Source organism: Harpia harpyja, chromosome 11, assembly GCF_026419915.1.
Source record: "Harpia harpyja isolate bHarHar1 chromosome 11, bHarHar1 primary haplotype, whole genome shotgun sequence".
NCBI classification, from domain to species: domain Eukaryota; kingdom Metazoa; phylum Chordata; class Aves; order Accipitriformes; family Accipitridae; genus Harpia; species Harpia harpyja.
Genome location: NC_068950.1, coordinates 24,873,196 through 24,892,594, shown reverse-complemented (window position 1 = coordinate 24,892,594; position 19,399 = coordinate 24,873,196). Strand labels below are relative to the sequence as shown.

Sequence of the window (19,399 nt, the reverse complement as noted above, 5' to 3'; positions counted from 1 at the left end):
AATATTAAACAGATTGGCCCAGGTAAGCTGCAGCTAGTGCTGTCTACGCAAGGCACTTGATATATGCATTATTTTACGTCCTTCCTCCTTACATAACTGACATAATAATTCATGGACCACTCTAACTGCTCGCTGCCACTGTGCCACATTTTGGCTGCTGGTCATTTTTGCAGAGAACAGGAGGGATTGCTGCAAAAGAGACAGGCATGACACATAATATTTATCTATGAGTGAGGAAGATATTTTGGTATGACTTTTATTTTTATTGCTAGTGACTAATCAAAGTTCCAGCTCGGCATCTGAGGATCAGCATTTCTAATTTGCTGGCTGCCTATCTCTTAATCAGAGCAACATCTTAACATCAAGGATTCTGCAGCCCATGGCATTTTGTTATGGGAATGTACTTCATCGAAAACCTAAGAGAAACAGACAGATCTCATCGTAAGAAAACAAAAATATTACAGCTCTGATGTTATCAAAATTAAATGACTGCCTTTGAACACACTTTTCCTATAGCAAAGACAATTACAAAGGGAAATACAAGTGAGGAAGGTTTTTTGAAATGCAGTAAGTAACTAAGGAAATCTCATGTATGAAAATCCAGGGCGTTTTGTACAATTTCATGCATTGATGAATCTTTGCCAAAAGGAACAGAATTCCTTAAGCTTACAAATGTACATGTAATTAACCACATCAAAATGATAACCCCCAGGAATTCAATAGTTTGCCCCAAAACATCATCCTCTTGGGTCTTGTGGCAAACTATTTGTTATACAATAAGCCTCCAATGTTACAGAGTCAGATCTGCTGAGTTCACACATAGTGTATTCAGATAGCTGTGTCTTTCCAAATGAAAAACCCCAGTGGAAGAGATAACAATGTATTTATTTTATTGAAATACTACTGATCCTCCTAAAACTAAGTTTGGGATTAATCAGATTTACTGCAGTTTATTACTTTTTGTTTATGAATTATTGGAAAAGCATCAAATCCTGGGGCAGTCAAAACCCCTGTGTAAACTGCAGATCAATAGAAAAATTGATTCAGTCTCCACAGCACACGTCTTCTTTTGGAGCAAGTGTAAATGTTATACAACTTAAAACACTGCAAAGAATATTAAGATTATGGCTGATTTCTAGCAACTGCTAAACACCTCTAGCCCTGAAACCACACTTTCACTAACTGCGCCACAGTCTTGATACATTTCTTTTCAATTATTCACATTCTTGTAATCTATAGAATCATTTATTGTCTCTCCGTGCTTAGCACTGCAACAAATAATGTCTTTTCACTGTATTGTAATTTCTTTAATATGCAATACCGTTCACACTCCTATTGAAAAAAAAAAAGAAAAAGTTTTCCATAGTTTTTAATAGTAGAAGGCATTTTATCTGGCAAAGAAACAAATCTTAAGAAATAGCAATGCTAAACAAAAAAAAAAAAGTTCAAAGTAATTCAAAGAAGTCCATGTCAAGCCTGCATCCCACTCCCAACTTGCTTATCCCAGTGGATGGAGACAAAAGTAGGTAGGTTTTCCAACATATGCAAAGGACGAATAGATCAAAGTAATGTTGAATGTGATACTACAGAAAGATCAGACGATGCCCACATCAGACTTCTTTACAGGTTCACTCCTGACCTGTCATATCTAAATTAATACTTTCCTATTATTACTTAGTAAATGAATACTTGAATTATTTCTTAAATAGAAATCCAGAGGGGCATTTGCATGCCTTATTGCTACATGTAGAGCAACTGTAGCTTGTCTACTTTAACAGTCACTAAAGTCACTTAGTGCTGCTGAACACATGGCTTCAACACTGGGGTTTTCCAGTGGCTGGAAACCTGCTTCAACGCAGTCCTGCACTTCCTGCTTTCACTTAGGCCAAGTTCCAGTGTCAGCCAGTGCATTGTGCAGAGCCACAGGATAAAATGTCTGATGTACCCAACTACTCATCTATCAGAAATCAGGGACATAGAAGATGCTGCTGCTCATGAGGAAAAAATATATTTCAACAGTACTGTCTAAACTGTCGAAAGGAAATGCAGTTATTAGAAAATATGCAAAGTGCCAAGCCCCTTGCAGTGTGCTAAACATCAAAATAAGCCCCTAGTGAGAAAAGCCTCAGAGAGCAAAGACATTTGTCCTGAAATGCACACAAAGGGGAGTAGCAGCTATAAAGAGCCCAGTTCCAAGTTCAGAAATGAAAAGAGAGAACCTCAACTTGTAATTCCATCAGAGGCTTTTCTGAACCATCCTTCTTCCCAACAGAATGTGACTTCTGCAATACAGTATTTCAGATCTTCCCAATAAAATGTCTAATGAACACTGTGGGGGCCATAATTCCTGCTGAAACAACAAGGCCTCCTTCAGAAGTGCCGGTGCCCTGACTGCTCCAAACCCCAAGGAGCAGTCAGAGGGTGTCCTTTGAACGGCACTCCTTGCACTGCTGTGGCAGGGCAAGGGGACAACTGGATGGGTGACAGCTCAAGTCACGGCACACAGCTGCTTCCAAACCCAGCAGGAGGGAAGGGGAGGCAAAGGGAAAACGCCAGGGTGGAAAAGTTAGCTCTCAGAAGCCCAAAATGACCTTCACAGAAGAAGAGATAAGTCTGTTGTAACACTCATGGGCACAGAGGGTGCACTGCAGACATAGTTAGAAGTGGTTATGAACAGTACACAGTACTCACAAGTGTCAGCAATAACCATTAAAATAAATACTCAGTAATATGTTGGAAATAGCTGTAAAAAGTGTGCAACGTGCATGATTGAGTAAAGGATAATTTTACCATCTCATTTCTCACACATAAGGTTCTTTCTACTCCTAGCCCCCTTAAAAAGCAATTTTTTTTTCTAATTCCTGAAGGGGAAAAGGAAAAAAAGAAAAAAAAAAGAATTATTCAGCTGGCAGCAGTTTGGTACCAGAGAGAATTTATTGTCACTGAGTCAATAAAAACAAAACCTCCACATGCTCTGTTTGGTTTCTCACCCACCAGACTGTTTCAGGGAGGTGATGTGTGGAGGAAAACTGTATAGTTTAACTGGGTATTATTATCTATAAATTACTAGGTAGGCCCTGAGGTGTTCTGAAATAACCTGTAAAAGGAGAAAGTATCTGCAGTAAAGAGCTTGATGAACATCATTCTTTGCTTATTTACTACTTAGAAGTATTTTAAATCTTGTTTTTATTTCCAAGTGGTCTCAGCCTGCAAATGTACAATGCACCATTATAACAGCTGCAGATGATCTTAAGAGAACTGAATTGCAAGTACACTTTGGAGCACTGCACTGAATCATCAGTGAGTGCTGGAGAATTGTTCTTCTATTATTTTAAATGTGTACACATTACCAAATAAAATAAAAATATCGTGTATTATTGGTATTATATTACAGCACAGTGGGTAGGTTGCATAGAAACCAAAAAAGGATAACCAGAATAACTGTGTAGTTAAAATACTTTAATAAAGTTTATAGAGTTTAATTTGCTACCTGAAAAAATGACAAAAATGAGATAAAGATATAGGATCCACCCTTGATCTCAGAAGGAATTTCATTCCATTAATTGCATTACAGAAGATACTCAGCTTTTGCATGATTTGGTTTTTTATAGTTTAATCATTGTAGGCTTCTCTAAATTAAATAAAATGTTCAATTGTTTGGACAAAGAAGCATAAATTACTACAAATACATTAGAAAGTATTTTTAATAAAAGCCTGCTATGCTCTATGAATGAATGGTGGTGAGGGCTATAAAATTTCATTTTAAAATGAACGCTTGAATATCAGAGAAACATTCTCATGCTTAAATGCAAGCACACTGATTTTTCTCTTAACATGGGAGTATTATTCTGCAATGGAATGATGGAAATGCCATAATATGTCATAAACACAATTTAATACTTTTTTTCCATTAGAAGACTGCTTGCAGGCACAAAGATAAATTTATTACAGCAGAACCATTGGTGCTTTCACAGCTAATGCCTGATAGCACTTTCATTTAAAATTCGTTTTTTCCATGGTTTGTAACTTGATAAATTTGCCCTGGACCAAAACACGGTTCTCAAGAACTAACGGTAGGGACCTCATTTAAGCAAATTACATTTAAGTACGTATTTTAAACATAATGGAAAAACATTTTCAATAACTGAATCATGATGGCATGTAACAACCACTCAGGATGCATGGGAAACAGGATGGTCAAAATCCAGTTTATGCTCTAGAGCAGGTTAAATATTACCTTTTCAGCAGCGTCATGAGAGTTACTAATCTGGCCCTGAAAATCACCATCCCTGCATGTAGGAGCCATTGCTTTATTTTACCACTAAGAAAAACACCAACCATCATCCATGCTGCAATGTGTGAGCAATTAAAGCACAAAGGGCTCTCCATCCTCTGAAGGGCCATCCATCCTGCAGTAATTTCTCTTAGATGCCTGCTCACTAGCTGTGGGATGATGAGTCACAGGCTTTCACTTCCCAGTGACTTGCCCAGGTTTCCACAGATAACCTATGTCAAAAACCAAAACCTCCAGCCCGCAGTCTACATGCCAAACAACAATTCAGCTCTCTCAACTTTTTCTTCTCTCTTCTCTCCTCCTTCCAAAAGATGCTCATCTAAACTGGAAGTTTCGACTCAACATCAGAGGCATTGGCAAACTAAGCCTTGTGCTGTTTCCCTTCTGGTTTATTAAATGACAAGTAGGGGCAGAAATATTACTAAATAAGACGTGCTAAGTGCATGATGCTGTATGCTGCAGAACTAGGTTTCCCAGCCTGAGCTTTGCACAGCTCCTTCCTGCTGCCCTGTAAGCATGGGAAATTTCTTAATACACAGTAGAGGCAAAATGAAGATTTCTTTGCTTCAGAAGCAATATTCCAATATGGGGCTTAATAGATTTCAAAAATCCACAAACTCTGATTTCAAAAAAGGGCTCTTCAGAATCCACGAATCTGCCACTTAAAATTCGCAAATGAATGGCATAGACTGTGCTTTTCAAAGGCACCCAAAAGTTAATCCACTGAACTGCCACTGCAAGCTAAAGCATTTGACATTTGATTTTTACAGACTCTTTAGCAAATCCCTCAGCTATGGTATATAAGCACCTTTTCTTGGCCCAAAGAAATTGCCTCCCGCAGAGACTATTTCATGGCCTAACAGGAGCTGCCCGGGCAGCACCAGCACTGCGGCCAGCACGAATGCCCAGCAGGAAGAAGCAGGGCCACTCCATGGGGATGGGCACTTCTTGTCATGTCCGTGCTCAGGGCGCATGCTAGAAGGGAGAACTCATGGCCTGCCTTTTCCATCACCCTGCTGGAATGAAGTACAATCTCTGCTGTTATACTTTTCATTCCTGGGAATCTTTCCAGGCTGTGTTCTGCACAGACTGTTTGGGCCGCCCCTGCCTCCGCTAAGTCAGTGATGAGGCACTCATTGCTTTCAGTCCCTGCTGGCTGTGTCCAAAGAGCTCATCAAGAGCTTGAGACAAATCCAAAATCTCAAGTTGAGCTCCTCAGCATGTCTGGAACACCTTTGCTGTGTCTGTCCCACAGTAATGTATTTCCACAGCTCAACATCCTACGCAATCATATTTCTCTGCATAGAGCCAAAAAACTAAGACTTTCAAGCTGACCCTTGTAGGGTGATTCCAGCATCAACTCATAACTGCCTGTACATTAAGCCCAAACCCAAGTGTTCAGCCTAATATTAGACTGACTCATCCAGACATAGGCACATTTATGTAGATGTGGGCAGTTAATACCTTTGAAAAAACACTAACATTTGAAAGTTAAAATGCATTTGAAAACTTTGGCCTAAAGACACAGAAAAGTAAAATTGCTACCAACAGTTTGGAAAAGCCCAAGTCAGCTGTAGTTCTACTAAGCTAGCTCTAAGATAGCTCTACTAGCATCTGTTCAGGTCTAAATACAAGACCACAGTAATCAAAAAGTGATCCATCAGTATAAAAATAGCTATCAAATAAAATTATACACTTTTAGAAGTAACATAACTTCCAATAAGCATTTAGAGAACTTCTTTGAGTTTACAAAATAATAAAGAACAACTCCATACAAAATACAAATTAGAATGTGATTCTTCTATGAAGAATGACTTTCAAAGCACAGGCTACTAATTCTTATATTCAGTGCTTCCCAGACTGAATGTCCTGCTTAAAACACACTTTCCATATTTCCAGCTCTGTACTCCCCATCTCTCCCCTTGTGCTTTCACACTTTACAATAATATATTTCATGTATTTATTTCACTATCCTTCAGTTAATTCTATTTTCTGTAGTAAGACAGATACCAGGGTGTGAGACATCCTAGCCACCAATCTCTGCCACAGACTTCAACCAGCCCCTGAAAGGCACTGCTAAGTAGGCTACAGAATATTTAAGTATGAAACCTAGTAAATGACTAGCTGCCTTTCCAAATTAATTTATGGCTCTCCTTGCCCACAGATGGAGCTTTCTTTGTAATATTTCTCCTCAGGGTTCTGCTTCATGGTTCATGGAAGTGTTTCCAAACAGGATAAACATGAGGCAAATTTCATGCTCAAAAACAGTCTGGACACAGTTTATGCCTCTATCATTCTTGTGAAAGTTGTCTAAGGACCTTGGTAACAATATCCCCTAAGCTAGTGAGCCCAGACCACCATCCAGCACTGCGTCACTGGGTATTGAGTGCCTGGCCCCAGGACAGCCAGCCTCTTCAGCCACTACCATTTTTGCTCAGTGACTACCTTGGATTGGCTGTTTTAGTGGTGCACAGCAGCACTATATACCAAATTGAAGAACAGGGAGTGAAAACTGTATCAGTCTGTTGGTGGCACTGAGTAAACTAAGCCAGGCAGAATATACTTGGAGGTTAGCCAGAATACAAAATGTACTACAGATCTTCTCATGAAAATGGCTGAGATCTCGGACTACAACTGACTAAACTCAGTTTAGAAAAGGAAATAAGACATAGCTACAAACTTATATGTGCACCAATGGTGACCTTTACAATACCATTTTTGAAGAACAGGGGAAGAGAAAAGTGGGCTCAGATCTTATTTTTGCTGTTGTCTGAAACATCCTTCTGCTTTGATACTAGCTGAGACATGAAGACCAGGAGAACAGAGAAATAGAAACAAAAGCAATGCTCACTTCTAACAGCTGCTTCTTTGCCGCTGAAAAGAGCAGTTTCCTGAGGAGTGGATTCCCCAGGGCGATGAGCAGTTTTTAATTAGAGTCAGGGAAGACCAGCCAAGGGACCAGGCCCTCTTCTATCAAAACTAATGCGTTAGAATCAAATTGGCTGTTTTGGCTGAAAAACTAGTCAACTAATGCATTAGAATCAAATTGGCTGTTTTGGCTGAAAAACTAGTCAAACTGCAATGTGTTCTAATTACTTGGGTGACCACATTGGCTGACATCCAACAAGCCAAAATCACCCGCTGTTTTTATACATCTGTTTAAGCATCTTATAAGCACGCATGTATTTGAGGTTTTTTTCAATTGTTTTAGGATTGTGTCAGGTGAAAGAAATAAGAACACAGGAAAATAAGACAACTATTAAATGGTATTTTTGTTTTGAGGAAATATGGCTTTAAGTGTTTCCTCTATGTTTAGTCTTTGCCACAGGAGTACCTAGTAAATCAACAGAAAGGAGAAACATTACTTTTTTTTAAGTTTCAAGAAAATTCAACGTGTCTCCAGTAATTTTTACTGTCTCACACTAATTCTCAAGGATTTACTTATCTGCCAGCTCAAGCCAAGGTCTTCCATCGGCAGGATCTTGCACTTCCACTCCCCAAGCTTTGGTTCATTAGGCTAACTCTGAGGTAAGGTACGGAAAGATGCACAACACAACTATTACAGAAAAAAAAAATTTTAAACTCCCTCAGTTCCTTCAAACCAAACTTTCCCTTCTCTGGAGTCTCCCAAGTGCTTCAGAAATATCCTTGGGCTGGGCAGGTGTAGGGAACAGGTGACTATACTAGATGAGTAAAAGGTCTCTCACCATGATTTTGCTTTCAGATACCACAATGACCAAATGCTTTCATAGATGACGAGTGTCATATAGCACCTTCTCAATAGTTACAGAGTCCTGTAAGGCAGAGTACCTTATCTGATAAATGGAGCCCTACGTCATTACTCAAAATGCTGAGTTAGCACTCACATAGCTGTAGAATGACTTTCCTCATGTCCCCCCAGGCTCTGCCTGACAAATCTTTCTCCTAGACCTCTCCAGAAATAAATGAGCAGTGAGAAACATCAGGACTCTGATATCTAGAGTCAAACTGCATCTAAATTGCCTGTTTGTTTGTCTAGAAGCTTCTCTACTACTGTAATTAGAAACTGTAATGCTATTACCAACAGTGGCAGTTTCTATTGCTAAGGTCATAAATTGAGGGATTTGGTTATAATCTCTCTTTGTAGGAGCATGGGTGTTGTGATAAGGGAATTGGTGAATGATGGATTCAGTAGCTATCACCTCCAGCTCCTAAACTGCTTTTTATCTAGCTGATATCAGAAGTCCTGGCTGCACACCCATATTCAGCAAAGCTCCACTTGATTGTGCATAGTGATCATGATAAGCTCCATTCAGGGAACAGCAGGTCAGAAAACAAATCCCTGTTACATAAATATGGTCTGTAAATATAGTTGATTTATACTTTTGAACACTGATCATAGACTGCAATTTCCTGCACAGGATGGCACAGCAAAAGGCTTAGTCCCAGAAAAAAAGGCAGAAATCTATTTGCATTTCTCTGTGTTTACATGGTATCTTCGATAAAATATTTGGAAAGCTCCCTTTTTGGTGGAGATTTTTTCTGTAGTTTTCATCTGATATGCTTAGTTACTTCAGTGAGCAACTTTTCCCCTTCAGAATCTTAATATCTAAATAGCTCTTAAAATCTTTTGCTAAATGTCTTTCTCTCCCCTTTTTTTTGTTTTCATGTCTTCCCCCTTTCAAAGTAATCTCAATTTTAAGTCATCAGCAGCACAGTTCAGCAGCATAAAAGATGCTCATATATCCTGGCCTTTTCTTTCATGTTCACAGGCTAGCTGGAGCATCTCAGTGCTATGTCCACCGTTCCAGGTCTGCAGATACTGTGCTCAGCAGTGGGATCCCAAATGTCTCCTAGATATATAAAAGTGTCTATAGAAGATTATGGATGACACTTAAAGATCCCATTTGGGATGAAAGCTCCATTTGATGAGGTGCCTTGCAGACCCAGTTACAGACAATTCATAGTGCAAAGAATCTACAGTCTAATAGATATAAATCACATCACACTTGTAACCAGATACGTAGTAAGAAAGCAAATTCAGTCATAAACAGTGCTACTTCTGTTGTGTATTGGTCTTTGTTAAAATAGAACCAAAGTCAAAGGGACTAACAGTAGTGGGGGAGTCACTAGAAGGAGAGAGTAAGATGAGGGAAGAGAGTCAATATTGTGTTGCTTTCTTGTTAAAAACATGGTCAGCCATATCTGAAGGATGGAGGTGAAAACAGATGAGGTGATACTTGCACTGACATGTAAGCATGTTGCATGTTTGCATGAAGAGGTAGACAACACAAAATGAAAAAGTGTCAGGGAGACTGTGTGTTTCTGGCATTACTTCATTGGCTTTGACCCTGCTGATACAGAAACAGAAGTGTATAGGCAAAACAGCAAAATACAGCTGTTATTGTAACAGCACTGAACACAAGAGCAGGGCTCCAAAAGGACCATACCTGCCTGTGACAGAGTTTCCTCAGTCTCATGAGTAAATGTGCCATGAGACCAACAAGGACACCGCTGCCTGGACCAGGAGGTCTCTCCCTGCTTTTGGAAAGTCTCACATTTGTCCTTGCTTGTACCTCTGCACTGAAACGAGCGCTCACGTTCAATAATGCACAAACTGGCAGAACGTCATCGTTCCACCACTGCCACAAGGCAATGGGAGCCTAGGTGTTGAAAAGTGCAAGGCAAAGCTATCTAGTTTTCTATGATATATTCTAAGCAAAATGCTAAACTGCAAACCAACATAAAACAATGAGGAAGATGACATGCTTAAACACTGCTGAAGTGTAAAACTCAGCAGAGAGGATTGGCACTGAAGGGACATGAAAGATTTTTTAAGCTAGATTAATGTATGCTGCAAAGTTCTTTATGCCATCTGGTAATAAGAGCAATAAAAGACCAATATGGAAGAGTGAAGAAGTTCAGAAAGTAATCAAGAATAAGAAACGGGCATATAAAAAAAAGACAACATCCGTTACAGAGAATGAATGGAAATCACACCTATCTCATACTCAAGGAATAAGAAATGACGAACTGAAAGCCTATTCTGATAACATACTGTCCTGGAAAAGAGCTATGCCAGGATGTCTTAAAGCTTCTGGGACACAGCTGATAAATTCACATGGTAATTCCAGTCTCCATCTGGCAGGTAAAAGAGCCTTTTCTTGTTCCAGGGCTAACCACTGATCTACGTGAGCTTGCAGCTTCCTGTCACAACTAAGTCTGTCAGGAAGAACAATACCAACGTAACAATACAAATGTGCAAATACTCATCAGCAGCTAAGACCATGGCCCAGTTTCCCACAGTATGCTGTCCTGCCAAAGACATTTGGTATCCTTTTAACCTAGCAGGAGAGAGCATGGCTGTGTAGCACAGCTCTAGCTGTAGAACAGCAGTGACAGGGAAGCTCTCCTGTGTCCTCCTCACAGCTAATGCAAAAGCTGTGTTTGAAGCCTTGCTAATGGTCTGTGAGCACAGGCTGGAGTCGGGGCAAGAGGAGAGATGCGCAGGAGAGGAGGTACTGCTTTCACATTGGGTGGCCTACATTTGAGGTCTAATTCAAAGCCTGATCAGGGTGGTGTATGAGTTTCAGAAAGGGGACCTCTCAAAGCAGGAGGACACAAAGTGGCCGAAGGGGAGTGATGATGATTGGGATTTTCCTGTTGTCTTCTGTACATCTTTGTTGGTGATTTTCTTTGAGTAGCTTCACACAAGAAGCTTGCTTGGGAAAAGGCCATTTGTCATTATCTGAAGTGCTGTTCCCAAATACTACATGTATTTGAAAGAATTACAAACATATGGTCTGATTTGTAAATGATAAAAAGATACAAAACCACCTCTCCCACCCTCTGCTATGTCTCGTATTTAAATCTGGAACAAGTCCTCCAACTCCCACCCGGAGTTACACAAACCAGAATAGACAAGAGCAGTAGCTAGTCCTTTCTTGACCAATTTTCTTTTCTGCTATATTGCAGAAAACATGATACACACAGCCCTGCACATCTTTGCTTTCCCATTAGTTTGTGACTCGTCACAAATTCAGGCCATATTTGTGCCTGTAAACATGACTGTAAGAACACTATCTGTAGGATCTGCAGTGTCTTGAATTAATCTAGTATGATTGTCATGGTTTAACCCCAGCCAGCAACTAAGCACCACGCAGCCGCTCACTCACTCCCCCCCCACCCAGTGGGATGGGGGAGAAAATCGGGAAAAGAAGTAAAACTCGTGGGTTGAGATAAGAACGGTTTAGTAGAACAGAACAGAAGAAACTAGTAATGATAATGATAACACTAATAAAATTACAACAGTAATAATGAAAGGATTGGAATGTACAAATGATGCACAGTGTAATTGCTCACCACCCGCCGATCGACACCCAGTTAGTCCCCGAGCGGCGATCCCCCCACCCCCACACCCCCCAGTTCCTATACTAGATGTGATGTCACATGGTATGGAATACCCCCTTAGCCACTTTGGGTCAGCTGCCTTGGCTCTGTCCTGTGCCAACTTCTTGTGCCCCTCCAGCTTTCTTGCTGGCTGGGCATGAGAAGCTGAAAAATCCCTGACTTTAGTCTAAACATTACTTAGCAACAACTGAAAACATCAGTGTTATCAACATTCTTCACATACTGAACTCAAAACATAGCACTGTACCAGCTCCTAGGAAGACAATTAACTATCCCAGCTGAAACCAGAACAATGATCTATTTGCTTTACCAGCTGTAGAGGAAATTCTCATTCACCGTCTATAAAGTCATTGCATGTTATATCCTTTGAAATCCCACTTATATTCAGATTTAAGCCTTTGGCTTAGATTATCTCACGTTTATTATCAGATTTTCCTTTCCTCTCTGTTTTTCCTGAAACAATCTCATTTTCTGCTGTTGGTCTATTCCCATTAAAATAATTGGTACCTCACCACATTTTTCTACTTTCATATTCTTATCTGCACCTGAAAATCGATTTCATGTTGGCAAAGGCCTAAGTCCAACTACACTTGCTGGTTATTACACAATGTGACACAGCAATATGAAACATCTAATGAGAAAGACAAATGCCAGAAGCAGAGTGAAAAAGTGAAGACAGAGCACAGAGCCATATAATGAAAGAGCAGGTATACTAAAGGCCAGTGAGGATGAAGAGGAAAGTTTTAGCACTGTTCTCTTTTGTGTTGACATGTATGTTTCTCAGCAATCTTCCTCCCAATCAAAACCACAACCATAGTGAAGTAAGTGGTACATTTGAAAATCAAATCACACACTTGAGATCAAGCAGATCATAAAGAGCCTTGTAGGTGACTAAAACCTTGTGGTATCTCTGACTGCAGTGCTCAAGACTTGAAGAAGCTGGCTCTTCCACTGAGCCTGTAGAGGTGACTCTTCCCCTCAACTATGGGCAGCTCTTAGTTTCAGGTTTATAGCAGTATACAGGTAGAAGTGAGTTTACAATCCCAATTTTCAAAAGAAATTACATCCATGAGAGAGATTTTAACCTCTACATACAGATCATCAGATTCCTGAAGAAAAAAATCCATTTTATTAATTAAAAAATGCAGAATACAGCCTTTTACTTTAAATATGCAAGGAAGGCAGGTCAGCAGGCAGTAAATAAAAAGCAGCAGCATAGTGTCCAACGTCACAGCAGTACTGACTTCTCTTAATCTGACAAAGAACTAAAGATCAGACATCTCGTGATTATCTGTTCTTCTAAGCAAAATGGTAATTGACTGAAACATATACATTATAAGCAGGCAACATTCTCATAGGAGACCCAGTATCATAGAATTCAGTCACATAATCAGCTGACATCAAGTCTCTACTCACTTGGTTTCTTTCCTAAAAAGAATCAGCGTGGGAAATCTCTCACACTCCCTTGAAAATATCGTTTGTTTAGTCTTTCTATTCCCCGTCTTCTGCGCTGGTGTTCACTGTCTTTGAGTGTGACTTCATAAAATAAATATATCACAAAACCAAGGACATTCTCTGTTTCTCTCTGGAAGACTATATGCTCCAAGACTACATCCTTAAAATGTTTTCTCTGATTGCTCAGGAAAAAAAAAAGGGTATTAATTCTCAAAAAAGATCTATCACCTTGTCTTGACAACAATGCAAATTACTGCCAAAAAGCAAGGGTCTTGTTTCATCCTGCTGTTTCCTACTAGGATCAGCTTCAAGTCCCCTGTCTTCAATGAGACCTAAAGGGGCTTTTCTTTTGTTTTCCTAAATAAGCACTTCATTCTCATCACATCAGACTTATTTTTAGAATATTTGAATAGAATATCTTTAAGTCGTCAGTTGCTACTGTATAAATAGAGGTTGCTACGGAAGGAATAGTAGCTGCTTCCTTAAGCAACAGCAGCAAAAGAGGACTAAACAGCAGATGATTTCTTAGCAGAAACAGTAGACTAAGAGCAGCACTTTTCTACAGCAGTATTTCAAAAACGTAGAAATGCCATCCACTAAAGTATTGATATTTTAAGTTAGAAAAATATAGCAAATCTACCTCAAATAGGCACATCTGCTAATGAGTGTAAGAAGGCATTTTCCCTGCTTCTGAAATTCATCCCCATCTCGTTTCGTAGCTCTTTAGATTTTCTTCTACAGCTGTAGACATGTTTAGTCTCTTTTTTAGGGTTATTTGCCTACTTCAGAGCAGTCCTAGGAATTCACAGCTCAAGCATCTCACATTCAGAACAACATTAAAGATTGCCAGCAAGACTACAAGTTCCCTGTAGCTGCAGAGAATATGTATTTAGGTATAACATTGTTATTTAGGGAGAGATTTGTCAGAAAAAGGGTTTGGTTTCTTATTTTTATATATTTATTTAGATCTGAATGCTGTCAGATGAGAACACTGGTGCAAAGAATTTGGTTTGGGGACTAAAACTCTTTACTGGGGCTTCTACTGAAGCCCCCATCTTAGAGGATGGATTCAGTAATTTCACAGTTGGAGATTACCATTGTGCCCATTCTTAATCACTTTCAGAGCACAAGAGCAGTCCTCTGCACCCAGTCCACTAACAAAGCCACTAGCAGGTGCATAATTTAGAGATGATTATTCTGCTGATGTGATCACTTCAGGAAGCTGGCTGCCACACACTGTTCTAGCTGTAGTCACTAGGGGAAGGTATTACAACAGTAGAGCTCCTCTGGGAAAAAAAGGCTTAGGACTTGTCCACACAGGAGACAACTGAGCAGGATGGTTTATCTGAATTAGCTAGAGATTTGTTGTAGATTAGTTAGAATCATATAAAACCTCTGGGTGTATACTTTTATTCAGAATTAAACTGTCTATATTAAATTAGATTAGCTTACTTCCAAATGTTTTACACAGCTAGTGATAACAGACCAAGAGCAGAAGACATGTAAGGGTATCTAAAATGGTTTGCCCATGAACACAGCCACTCTCCCATTATGCCTCATGAATATCATATCTTACAGCAGAATGTAGTATCAAGGCCTGACAACTGGAATGGAAGAAATTGAGTTCAAGGACATGATAGGCAGAGAACTGGACGTCACCATCATCTTCAGAAAAAAAGTAGTCAGAGCCTGGGCACTAGCCAGTTATATTGCTTCCAGCTAGAGCGATCATTGAACATGCCTGGATCATGATATCCTTTTAGGCAAGTGGGAGCAAAGCATCTTTGAAGCTAGCCTTAATGACAGCTATCTTACCACCAACTTGTCTAGGATAGTGTTCATCAGACACTGGGGACAGGTTTCATACAGGATATGCTGCGCTTCCTAGGATTCTTTACAGAGAGACAAGCTCCAGTATTGAGCAGGGAACCAAGTACCTAATGCTCTGTGTTGGAAGTGGACTAGGCCTTCACGATGAGGCAAATATAGGCAGTTTAGTATCAAAAGCAAACCTATTAGAGTCATACGTTGGCATGGCAACTCAGCGAGTGCTGAGGAAACAACCAGGCTTATCACACAGTCACACTAGGCCTTCCAATTCCCAGCCTGACAGGGTTACTTCTGGAGCATTCACAGTTTCCCCTTCCCAGAACATCAGGTCAAGCCTGGAAACACTAAGGAGCTTTTTCAGCCGTTCTCACACAATAGAGGATGACAAAAAGGCAACACTGTGTTTTAGTGGAAAGTCGCTGGTGGCCAATAGCAAGAGTCAAGCTTGCTCAACCCTAGGCATGCAGCAGAGGTTCAAGTGGGCAGAGAGACTGTGAAACTTTCCTTCACTTTCCTTTGTGGAAGTCCCTGAAAACCAAAAGGCCTAGAAAGTGGAGAAGGCCAAAAGCTGAAGCCATGATAGGTCCCCATTCATTTGGCTTTCCACTTGTCCAAGAGAGAGTCCCAGCTGCAGTCGTGCTCGTAGTACACTTCGGGCTGAGGGGATGGTATCTTTCTTGATCTGTCCAGTTTCTCAAAGGTACTTGAGGGGAGATGAAAAGTGCTGGTGTACAGCAGGGAAATCTGGTGTGTTGGGGTCGAGTCAGCTGTCAGAGGCAGAGCCTGGTGAAAATGTTCTTGGTGTGCTTGGAGGGAGGTGCTGCACGGCTGAGAGGTCTGGAGGTCTGCTTTCCCTTCCACCTGCAAATGCTCCTGAGTGTCCCCAAGGCCAAGGCTATGCAGATGGCCAGGGATGTATGTGATCAAAACAGACTCAGGTTATCTGTTCCTAAAATGTAGTGCACTCTGCTTTCTGCAAGGCAAGCCTCAGAAATACCAAAATTAGACTTCAGAAGAGTATAAAAAGCTCCCTGCTAACAATGTGCAAATGGACTGTCGCACTCACTGTGATCTTGGACAGCAACAAAATTAGAAGGCAAGAACAGCAAAGAAAATTGTAGCTGAAAAATACCAACATTATCCTCTTTTAATACATACTGTTAAAATGAACATTTTTAAAAGCTGAAGAGATGTGAGCCCAGATGCTACCACTGTATGTCTTATGCAGTTCATGATTATCAACAAACCACAGAATACATATAAGGGAATCTAAAATGGTATGGATATGAGCCCAGCTGGTGTCCCCATATGCCTTACGAATTCCATTTTTAGAAACACAGCAGCATATAGCATTAGAGATGCTTCTTAAACATCTCATTTATAAATAGAATGGAGCTGTGTCACTGAAGGACACATAGAAAAGGTCCACAAGGATCAGAAAACCAGCTGCATTCAAAAGCACTGAAATGGTTCAACAACAGTGTTTTTATTAGGAACCACTCTGCACCAGAATATTCCCTGAATGAGGAATGATGCTTGTTTGTCATAGGCTCCTCACTGGCATTTTTTTAAAAACAACCACCAAAAAGCTATTTTAGTCATAAAATGCCAACTTACTTTTGTTTTGGCAAACTGTTCCTACTGTAAGCATTTTCGGGTCCACAATGGAAGAGCGAAGGCCCAAGTTCCAGGGCAGTGGAGAGGTACAGGTGTGGGAGAGGTAAATTCTTGCCACTTCTGAAAAATCAGTCAAAGTAGGGTCTGGAGCTTGGCTGGTCCACATCCTGGGGACACTCCTTTACCAACAGGCTGTGGACTCTTCTGCAACACAGCTCTTCCTTTCCTGCTTTTCAATTTCACCAGAACCACATCTAAGGGAAGGTAGTTAACTGTGGGGATTCCTGGTTAATTGTGAAAATATATCACCAAATGCAGTTGACTTAAAATCATCATTTCATTATATGCACACGATCGACCAAAATATATCTAGAGCAGATATCTAAAAAAAATACACTACATATGAATGAAAAATTATTTTATTTAAAAATACATTATACAGCCGAGTGTCTCTCTTTTTGTTTTCTCACTGCTGGTTCACGGAGATATGATAAATTTAACCCAAATATTTGACTGGGAAAGATCCTGAGAGAGAAAGAGACCAGTTACAAGCTGATGATATACAGTACACTGAAAAAGAGTCATCTCTTTTAACATAAAAGAATCTCTTGGTAATCTTATAAATCAGATATAAAAATGCAGGTTTGCTACCATGCAAAAATGAGTGAAGATTTCATTTAAATCTGCACACAGAGATATCATTAGTACCTTGGACCCTACATAGCTAGACTAAGAGAAGGGTAAGTGTGCCTAACATGGTGATACAAACTTTGAACCTACTACAATTTCGTAAACACAGTTGATAGTCTAATAAAGGTGGATTTTCAATCACCTAAGTAACATTGTTGTAGCTAAGGGCTCTATTCTAGGACTTTTGTCCCCACTGATGTATTCCTTTATTCTCTAATTCTCAGCTTAGCACAATGACTTTGTGAGATACTGCACTCAAAGGTGACTTGGCCTTGCCCTGTTTGCCAAGCGCTAGTTCAGTAGCTGTATTTTAGAGAAAGCAGAGGTTAAAATAAAAAGTAAAAAGTAGGTGTTACCTGGATGACTATGTGGGAATGCATTAAAATTCATCACAGAAAATATATACCTGGTTCTACAGCCTTACGTTTCAAACATCTTCTAACAATGATTAATGCACAGGAAATACACTGAACTATGGAAAATTTAAGGCCTAGACTGTTCAACAGCCTGCACTGAACATTACTATTCTCAATGTGTCTATAGTGCTAGTGTGGTATCAGCTGTTGCCAGAGGAAAACTTTCTGGCAGATGTTAAGAGCATCTTCAGCATCTACAATATTCAGATCCATTTAGTGCTCAATTTTTGTAGGACAACTTCACTATGAATAGTCAGTGAGGCTGCCTTTTGAAGAGGAGTCTCAATTTGACTATTCACAGCAATAACAGAGATAGGATAACATTGCCCGACGTTGAAGAAAAATCAATTCATCAACACCACACAGACTGACAGAGGATTTTTTTGCAAGAATATGGCCCTGAAACACAGAGACAGAAAGATTTGTAGAGAGAAAGTCTGCCTGTTCTGGTCCTTTAGGCTGAAGAAAATTAATGAAGCCATTTTGTTTCTTCCATGAGTGCTCCAACATGAAAATGGAAAGTAGAAACTCATATGCATTTTTCTCACTAAGCCAGTGACCCTCTTCTTATCTTAGCACCCATTCTCCCAGCATAATATGAGGGTGTACACAAATACGAGAAGATGCAGGCTTCCTTGAACAATTTGTTTAAATGATTTATGAGTAATACGGCTTCCCATCAGACATGCTGAGCTAAGAATGGAGCCCTTAACCTTTCATGGGGTATCATTAGTAATAAAGAATATATCAATGATCAAACTTTCTATATTATTTTCATTTCTTTTAACCTAGATACATATATATCATCCGAGACATTCAAGAACTACAAAACAACAATTCAACTACAATTATGTCAGGAAAATATCCAAATAAATAAACTTTTAATTATTATACAATACTTATTACAGTAAAAATTGGCATTTTTTTTCTCTTCAAAAGCAGAAGCACCAGTCTTACATATAACATACTGTTTGAATGATATCTTACATGGAATACAGCGTAATACAATGTGCAAAAAGCATTTTCATACAGAACATAATATTTGTCTAGTTTTTATACACTGAAATTGCCTCAAATGGAAACAAGTTCATGCTGAATTAAAAATGTAGACTTTAAAAATCAAAGTCAAATCAAAATATGAAGCACTGTTGGAATAGGTACATGAACCATTAAAAACAATGAGAAGCCAAAATAGAGGGTATTGTCAGATAAATGTAATTAGTGCTCAGTTTGTCCCATTCCATCAAAAAGTAAACAGTTACTATTTTTGCTAGAAAGTAAAGTGACGTTCTAATATTTAAGAATTCTTCAAAATGTTGGTATCATTTTAAAGATGTAAAAATCAAGTCAGAAATAGGACTTCTAAAAATTTCTTATTTTTGATACACTGCAATTATCGTGTGTGGGCTGTGAAAAGAGATGAAGTCCAATGGAGTGAATATACATCAGCGTCAACATCATGTGACTTCTGCAAAGGCCGTGATGTGGTTCTACGAGTTAAAGGAAAAACAAACAGATAAAAACCCAGAAACCACACAGACAGACATCAGTCACCACTGTGAAAATTTCTGCCTCTGGTACTTTAGGGACAGCCTTACGCTTGGAGACTATTGCAGGATGATGTAAATGAAACTGGTTTTCACTGCAGTGTTCTCACTCACTCCTATAGCAATTCTTTGTTAGTCACTGAAAGACTGGATATGTAAGT

General features: G+C 39.6%; 1 protein-coding gene across 3 annotated transcripts in view; it reads right to left on the bottom strand.

The window, feature by feature from the left end:
- The window catches only part of PLPPR5 (phospholipid phosphatase related 5), a 92,304-nt gene that overhangs the window by 28,668 nt on the left and 44,237 nt on the right, over positions 1-19,399 (bottom strand). The window contains exon 6 of one of the 3 annotated variants that reach the window (XM_052801833.1): positions 12,847-12,948. The exons of 1 other annotated variant lie outside the window; for it this stretch is intronic. In XM_052801833.1, the coding sequence (XP_052657793.1) occupies positions 12,847-12,948 (102 nt within the window). Of the gene's footprint in view, positions 1-12,846; positions 12,949-16,988; positions 19,182-19,399 lie in introns of those variants that run through there. One more of the 3 variants, XM_052801831.1, reaches the window with a different exon arrangement.